General features: G+C 47.8%; 1 protein-coding gene across 1 annotated transcript; it reads right to left on the bottom strand.

Moving 5' to 3' along the window:
• Window positions 1–2,667: 2,667 nt before the first annotated feature.
• On the bottom strand, window positions 2,668–3,476 carry LOC115628100. The gene is made up of 2 exons (XM_030524081.1): window positions 3,139–3,476; window positions 2,668–3,042 (listed from the first exon to the last, which is right to left on the bottom strand). Exons 1-2 carry the CDS (start codon window positions 3,380–3,382, stop codon window positions 2,948–2,950), a joined length of 339 nt encoding a protein of 112 aa, XP_030379941.1. The 5' UTR covers window positions 3,383–3,476; the 3' UTR covers window positions 2,668–2,947.
• Window positions 3,477–8,830: the final 5,354 nt, after the last annotated feature.

Below are 8,830 nucleotides of genomic sequence, written 5' to 3'. Positions count from 1 at the left end.
ACTCTTATACACTTATATTGTACGAAGATTGCCAATTGCAGTAGCGCGCAGTGTTTTATATTAGTCTTATATTTCTATTGCGCCCATGACCGTCGAGAGCTCTCGTTAGGATTTGGTTAGACATTTTTCTATAATTTTTTAGTACCGCGCATATTTTTTTATACACATACACATATATCTATATTTATTTGCCATAAACATACTTGCATGTTTGCGCACATAAAGAACCGCATTGGCCGTTGGCAAGCCTTCTTTATTTTGTTTTTATATAAAAATTCTTGTTCCATGTTTACATTGTTTGCACTCACACTCAATCACACTGAAATATATGTATGTTTGTAGCCACATAAACTGAAAATTAATTGTTAATTTTAATGGTCGCACCGTTGGTGATGATGCATTAAAGCAGCATCAGTAGGGGCGGGAGACTCACCTTTGCCATGGAATAGCCCAAGCACGGCCCAAATAAAGGGTATCCAAGAAACATTTTGCCTTTGGATACAGGCAGGGTGGGTACGCCTGGGATAACAACAGCAAAATCCCACACAGTTGTCCGATGCCACAATTTCTGTCCGTCCGCACGTATATAATCTCCTTTTACAGTCACCCGTATTCGTACGGATGGCTTGAGGGAGTTATCCGTTTATTTGTTTTTTTGTCGCATTACGGTTCTTTTAGTTTATGTTAGTTTTTTTTGGTTTGTTTACGTTTTGAATTCGGTTTTGTATATTGCGCGTCGAATTTATTGTAGTGATGGCATTTTGTTTATCGATGGAGGAACCGTGTTATCGGTTATTGTACGACTCACGCGGGCATAGGGTTGGAACCACACACCCAAGGAGAATTCCGATGAGCCAGCCGGCGTTGCCCAAGAGGAAAAGCGTAGTCGTAACAATATGGCGCCCAATTTTGGATGTTTGAATTTTTAATGCCAAGGAGTAGGTGGAGTTGTTTAGGGCCCTGTACCACTTTTGGGGAGGAGTCTAGGCAGCCGCCGTACGCAGGCGGAGAATTTAGATAGGAAAAAAAAAAATTAAGCCGATGGCTAGGGGCCGACGATCGGTATGGTAGGGACGGAATCCCTTATAGCACCAACTGCAAGCGTGTGTGACATGGACAGTAAGTCACGAAGGAGCGAGTATGAGCCCTTCGTTTGCGACTGCCATTTGGAACGACGCTAGGCAAGGGGTACTATGGGGGGATTCCAATGCGCGTTTTTTTTGTTATTTCGTTTCAGTGTTTTTGTTGTATTTCTTGCGTCAATTCGTTGGTGCACTGTCGCTGTGGTGTCATCGTGTTTGCCTGGTGGACGTAGAGTACCGGTGGCCCAGGATGACTAGGAAAGTCGCCTGCGATGCACCGCTACGCACGGTGAGCCAGAGCAGATGGTGCACAAAACAGAATTGGGTGTCAAGAAGCAACCATTTAATTTGTTGGCTGTCGTTCATCGCCGTCAAGGCGATAAATGTAGCAGCGAACAGATATTGCAGGATTGTGGCGTAGGGCAGCTGTACAGGCGTAGATATTATAGGAGCCGTGTTTGGGTTCCGGCTGAGTGTGAGTCTCAGCCCCTATATACAGAAGTTTAAAAGAAAATTTGTTTGTTTATTGCTTACATTTTATTAGGTCTTTTTGGTTACGTTTGGTGCATATACATATGTTACATTTGTCTTGTGGTTGAGCGTATATATTTTTTTTTGGTTTCCGTGCAAAGTTGGACGTGAATTTATTTAAAGATTTGTTTTTTTATTTTTACTACTATATTCATATTTATTTATTCCAATTCACATATTTATCTATTTATTGTTGTACCTATTTATTTATTTATCCATCATACATATTCAGCGTACATATATTTTCTTGCCCATTTGTTTTTGTTGTTTTGGGCGTTTGCAAACATTTTCATTGTTTGGAATACATATATACAATTATCCAATTAATACGATTTTTTCTTCGGGGCCTGCTTGAAAGCTGAACAAATTCACAATCCAAAATATAAATAAATATTATAAAAAAACAGAGCGTATTTTTTTTGGATTGAGATGGAAAAGGATTCTGCGCGTGCGTATAACACCAGGTCGAGAACGGCCAGAAATGATGATCCAGTGCTGGAGGAACACCTAGAAGGAGCCGTAGGTTTTTCCACCGGTGGCCTCATGCACACTCCTCCGAGGCCGTCCATAGCACCAGCAGTACACTGGGACGCCGAGCCAGTAGTCGCGTCGGTGGTAGAAGCAGCAGTGGCCCAGGCGAACGAAACATACCGCCAATCGCAAAAAGAGGGCATCAACAAAGTGTTGCAGGAGGAAATCCGAATGGGGTTTCAAGACTTGATGGGCGCGTTGAAAGAAGTTTTGCAACCGCGAGCGAATAGCGGCGATTCAGCTGCAAATGGAGCATGGCAACCGCCAGTCAGCCAGAATCGGGGTGCGGTGCCAAAACGGCCGCATCAATACCAGGCTGAACCTCTAACACCAGCAAGAGGAACTTCGCGTCCAGTAGCAAGGCCAGCGGCAGCTAATTCCTCCAGTGGAGCTGGCAATAGCAGCAGCACAGCTCGAAATTGGCAAAATCCCGCAGCACCGTCGGCCCGTCGAAGAGGCAACAGGCGTAACGATGGGAGTGGTCAGCTGGACCCGCCTCCTCCGTATGTAGCGGCGAATGGCAGATCCGGATGGTGCCGCGTCGAAAAGTGGGACATCGTTTTCAGCGGCGATAAGGAAAAAATGGCTGTTGAAGACTTCGTTTTCCAGGTCGAGTTCCTTCAGAGGCAGTGTCGCTGCGCATGGTCCGAAGTATTAAACAGTTTCCATCTGTTAGTAACTGGGCACGCTCGCGAGTGGTACTGGCAGTACGTCAGGGACCACCGGGCAGACAGCTGGCCAGAACTAAAACGAAGCATGCTGTCCCGTTTTAAAGGCGCCGCCGATGAATTCGAGCGCATGCGTCAATTGCGCGAAAGACGGCAGAAGGCAAGCGAAAGCGTTGAGGAGTACTTCCATGCCATGAGGAAACTGGCGTCGCGTCTCCACACAGCACCATCTGAAAACGAGATGATGAAATATATAAAAAAAGGATTAAAAATAGAACTACCTCGTTATGTGTATGCGATGCGCGTGTACACGGTAGACCACTTACGTGACGAATGCGTAGAGGTGGAAGCTATGGTCCAGCGGCGAGAAGGCGTGTTCCCAACACGCAGCGGCACACGTTTTAGTGGCGGAAACCGTCCACCGGCAGTGGAGGAGTTGGTCGACGACACTAACGGCGAGGAGTCGGCGGATTTCGGCGTAGTTGAAGAGGCGCGTTTGGCAAGGCGTCCGCAACAGGCGTTAGTTTGCTGGAACTGCAGACAAGCCGGCCATAGTTTCCGCGACTGCATGTCACCGGAAAGGCGCGTCTTCTGTTATAGGTGTGGCAGGCCCGACACCTATAGTCCAACCTGTCCCGATTGCACGGGAAACGGCCGTCGGAGTGCGGAGCAAGTGGGCGAATCGCGCTCAACACAGGTGCCCATCAGGATGACAGCGGAGCGGTCCTGAAAGAAGAATTTGATAAGAAAAATACCCAATATAGTAATAAGTTGAAATTTTTACCGTACGAGGAAAAGATGCGGACAAATCTGGAGGCGCGCAATAGAACAACATCAGCTGGATGGCATGAGGATGGTGACCGCCAAAGTTAAAAAGGCCCGAGCACGATTCCGAGTAAGAAGGCAGACGAAGAAGCTGGTAGCCGAGGCAGTGCGACGCGAAGGAGCAGCAGATCCGAGGATTTTTGCCGAAGTACTGGTACGAGGCCATGTGCTACGCGGTTTGCTGGATACCGGGGCCTCGGTAAGCGTGCTAGGCAAGGGCAGTCTTGAACTACTGAAAGAGATTGGCGTGGTGCCCAGAAAATACATTTCAATAATGAAAACAGCAGGCGGTGAAGATCGAGCCGTAATTGGGCGGGATACCAAAGAGGTGGAGTTTTATGTATGCCCATCGCTCGGGCAGAACGCGTATTTCGGCAGCGACTTTTGGCGGCTGTTTAATTTGGCTCCACAATTAATTCCTCCGGAAAAGCCTGCCGTTAAAAGACTTGTCCTCGATGAATTGCTAGCTGATAGAGTGGCGCATTATGTGGACCAGGATGAAGTAAAGCCGGAACCAGATATGTGGGAATTAAATGAACAACAAAAGCTGAAATTGGAACAAGTAAAAAAAGAATTTTTAACTTTCGAAGAAGCGGGATTAGGCAAGACTACTTTGGAGACTCACCTTATTGAATTGGTCAGCGGAGCAGAGCCAGTGAAAGACAGGCACTATCCTCTATCACCCGCTAGGCAAAAGATTGTGTGGGATGAGGTGGACAGCATGCTGGCGCTTGGCGTCATCGAGGTAAGCGATAGTCCGTGGAGTAACCGCACCACCATAGTGCGACGGCCGGGCAAGAACCGCTTTTGCCTCGATGCCCGCAAGTTGAACAAACTGACAGTCAAAGATGCCTATCCGCTACCATGCGTGGAGGGAATCCTATCTGGAATCGATCAGACATATTATATTTCCAGTGTAGACCTGAAATTGGCGTTTTGGCAAGTGGAGTTGGAGGAGTCCAGTAGAAGGTGCACTGCGTTTACGGTACCAGGGCGACCGTTGTACCAATTCCGCATGATGCCATTTGGATTGTGTAACGCCGCTGAATATGAAGATGAATAAGCGCCAGGTAAAATACTCGGTGACCGAGAAGGAGTGCTTGGCGGCGGTATTGGCGATACAAAAATTCCGGCCATACATCGAAATGATGCCGTGCACGGTTATAACCGATCACGCCAGTTTGAAATGGCTGATGTCCATGAAGGATTTGTCCGGGCGATTGGCACGTTGGTCGTTGCTGCTGCAAGGTTTCGACTTTGAAATCACGCATCGGAAGGGCTCCGACAACATCGTGGCGGATATGCTGTCCAGGAGCACCAAAGCCGAAGCTTTAGAGGAGTTGGATTTCCTTCCAGGAGACCTGTTGGGTATAGAAACGGCAGAATTTGAGTCAGGGGAGTATCGAGAGCTGATTAGCGAAATTCAAAAGCAAAAAAACAAATTACCTGACTTGAAAATTGAGAACAGAGTGATCTACAAAAAGACATCCTTCAATCGGCTAGAAGATCAGCTCGAAGGCAGTGCGTGACCGGCATGCTTATAGTAAAGGCCCATACCGAAGCGTCAACGCATGGAGGAGTATTGAAGACGTTGTCCTGGCTACGGCGGCAGTTTTATTGGCCCGGAATGGCCAAAGACGTTGCTGAGATGGTCCAAAAATGCGTAGTCTGCAAGGAGACGAAAGCCACCAATCACGGGATGCAGGTGGGAATTGGTGCAGAAGTCGTCACGGAGAGGCCGTTCCAGAAGTTATACATAGACTTCTTGGGCAAGTATCCGCGATCAAGGAAGGGGCACGCCTTCTTATTCATAGTGGTAGATCACTTCCCCAAATTCACGTTCCTGAAAGCGATGCGGGAGGCCACTGCACGGAGCGTCGTCGACTTCTTGGTGAACGAAGTCTTCCATACGTTCGGCGTTCCGGAAGTCATACACTCCGACAATGGTAGGCAATTCACATCCAAGCAGTTCGCAGACATGATGGAGGGCTACGGTGTCAAGCATCTGCGGACACCGGTGTATTCGCCGCAAAGCAACGCGTCCGAGAGGGTGAACCGGACGATACTGGCCGCGATACGTGCGTATCTGGAGCAGGATCACCGCGAGTGGGACCTCCACCTTCCGGAAATTGAGGTGGCCATCAGAAACAGCGTGCATTCTGCGACTGGAGTAACGCCTTTTTTTGCACTATTCGGCCGACATATGATGTTGCACGGTGCGCAGCATCGATTGGCGAGGAAATTAAGGTCCTTAGACGAGCACGAATTCGCAGCGTTGAGTACAGCAGACAGGCAATCCCTGGTGCAACAGAAAGTCCAGGCACAATTACATGCGGCGTATGAGCGCAGTAGCTTTCGCTATAACAGGCGTGCGCGGCGGCTAAGACTAGCGCCCGGTCAAGAGGTATACCGGCGGAACTTCGTGCTGAGTGACTTCAGTCGCGCGTTTAATGCGAAATTCGCCCGAAAGTTTCTAAAGGCTCGCGTGAGGAGGGTGCATTCCACGCAAAGGACATCCGAGTGTGACGCCTGTCATAAAGTAGTATGGATGAGTAGAAGGAGGAGAATGCAGCCAGAGCTACTCACCAGAAAATCAAGAGTGGGTGTGGCCCGACGTTGGGCGAAGTAGTCATCCGAGGCAACGCCGGAATCGAAGCGGAAGACACCAACAATACCAGCCGTTTGATGCGCGCAAACATCACTTCATGGCGCGAGCGTCCGCCCACTTGAATATTTGCGGTGGTGTTGCATCGGGCTGGGAACAAAACAGAAAGGTGGCAGCGCTACGGAAGACGCCGAAAATTTAGAAAGTTAAAGTTTTCTTTGGAGTGAGCGGAGACCTGGAATTACAAAAGAAAAGCGTATACGTACCCATATATATATATATCCACTTGAATGTGCCGACCCATGCTTAAATGCCTTTTGTTCCTCGGCGCATAGATTTTCCGGCATATCGCCAAGTTTTGGACAGCGGTAGAACCGTGCACAACAGCTGCAGCGGTCATCATAAGCAGCAACAACAGTGGCAGCCGTAGCAAAGGCGACCACTCCAAAAGAGCAGCAGTGCCAGCGCGACTTCAGCGGCACCGCCATCATTAGCTGCAGCGGCACCACCATCAGCGGCCATCACAAGGAGCAGCATATGCTGCATCGCGACGGCAGCAGCGTAATTTTGGCGCACCAGTAGCAGCCAATTCCACAACGGCAGCGACACCGCCATCCACAGCGCAACAGCAGCGCCATCAATAGCTGCATCGTAGCAGCAGCAACAGCAGCCACGTCAGTCTGCGCCATCAGCAGCGGAGGATAGAAAAGCCGGTGAGTCCGTTCCTTGGCCACGCGCCGTGCCTGTTGTTTGCGTTTGAGCAGCAACAACCAGACAGAGATCCCACGCGCCGTTCGTCCTGTAATTTGTATATGAGCTGCATCTGAAGGGTCCCACGCGCCGCACCAAATCGTTGTCTAACGAAGAAGAGAAGATAACCTTAATATATACATTTAATTGAAACAAGTACAAAAGAGGCAGAAAGCAGTGCCAAAACGGAGCTTGGCGCTCCGTAATAAATAAAAAAAAGAAAAAAGAAATACATATGTACACTTAGGAAGCACTCATAGAGATTTAAAATAAGCGACTTCATGTAAAGGAAGATTGCCAATTGCAGTAGCGCGCAGTGTTTTACACGTAGTCTAATATTTCTATTGCGCCCATGACCGTCGAGAGCTCTCGTTAGGGTTTTGCTATACATATTTCTATATTTTTTTTTTTTATATTCTTGTTCACTGTTTACATTGTTTGCACCTCACACTCAATCACACTCAAATATATGTATGTTTGTCGTCACATAAACTGAAAATTAATTGTTAATTTTAATGGTCGCACCGTTCATGATGATGCATTAAAGCAGCATCAGTAGGGGCGGGAGACTCACCTGTGCCATGGAATAGCCCAAGCACGGCCCAATGTTAGGGTATCCAATAAAAATGTTGCCTTTGGATACAGGCAGGGTGGGTACGCCTGGGATATTTCCAGCTGCATCCCATACAGTTGTCTGGTGCCACCAATTCCTGTCCGTCCGCACATACAGATGTAGTTCCTTTTGTTTTTTTGAGTCCGTATCCGTGTAGATCCGTTTCTTTTTTTTGCATAAGTGTTTCTTTTGTGTCATGTTAGTTATTTTTGGTTTGTTTACATTTTGAATTTTGTTTGTTATTGCGCGTGGAATTAATTGTGTGTGATGGCATTTTGGTTAAAATCGATGGAGGAACCGTGTTATCGGTTATTGTGCGACTCACGCGGGCATAGGGTTGGAACCACACACCCAAGGAGAATTCCGATGAGCCAGCCGGCGTTGCCCAAGGGAAAAGCTTAGTCATAACAAGGATTTATGAAAACGCTGTATCTGTTAGGTCTATAAGCACATCTGGCAAGGATAATTTCAGTATTGCTGAGGGTTGATATTTGTAAGAACAAATATACAATATTGCTGCCCAATTGATGCTTGCTAATTGTAATGTATATTAATCGGAGGACAATACTGTTGGTCCTTTTATTCAGTCAGTTCGCATCGGTCAGCGCATACACATCTCACTTCACAGCGATCGTTGCACAATACAATACAATACACACCCACACATGCATGTTACACACAACTATTACTACACCAACATTGTAGAGACACAACACGCACAAGTAAGCGTGCGGACGTCAGTTTTTTCTTCAATTGTACTTGCAAATTGCCTGGAAGAAGTTATTTGTACACTAGCACATGCTGGTAACTGAGTCGTTGGAGGCACTCACCATCGTCGCGGCTGAAAGGTCAAGTGGGAGATAGTCCTGGTCCTATATAAGACCTTGGAGCGACCCTTGAACTTTGCCCTCTGCTGGGCAGTGTTGCCGCTGGTCAGGTTGCCGTGAGTAAAAAATTTTTCAATTTTTGTCTCTTCTTTCGCCCACGCGTCTTCTGGCGGCTGCACTGCACTGTCGCATTGACGACAGCTGTCTTCTGTCCAGCTGTCGCAGGGCTGCACCCAGCCTTTTGTTCATTGATCCCCTCCGCTAGGGGGCACTTAACATAATTAAGAGTAGTCGCAAGAGGGCGCCTTAATCAGTGCCATAGGTGCTGCATATTTCTAGGAGCTGCGTGCATCTTAGAGTTGGTACTCCTAAATACAGTGCATAGTTTTAGGAGCGAG

Source organism: Scaptodrosophila lebanonensis, unplaced genomic scaffold (genome assembly GCF_003285725.1).
Source record: "Scaptodrosophila lebanonensis strain 11010-0011.00,11010-0021.00 unplaced genomic scaffold, SlebRS2 tig00000101-arrow-pilon, whole genome shotgun sequence".
NCBI classification, from domain to species: domain Eukaryota; kingdom Metazoa; phylum Arthropoda; class Insecta; order Diptera; family Drosophilidae; genus Scaptodrosophila; species Scaptodrosophila lebanonensis.
Note: the sequence above shows the minus strand (reverse complement) of the source record. Positions and strands in the feature narration are given on the sequence as shown.

Bases quoted from the DNA above. Each gene is read 5' to 3' on its own strand.
- LOC115628100 (XM_030524081.1), bottom strand. From the start codon at position 3,382: ATGCAGTCGCGGAAACTATGGCCGGCTTGTCTGCAGTTCCAGCAAACT. The intron at 3,043-3,138 runs GTAAGTGGTCTA...TCTCGTTTTCAG, and splicing joins CACCTCTACGCATTCGTCAC to ATGGTGCTGTGTGGAGACGC.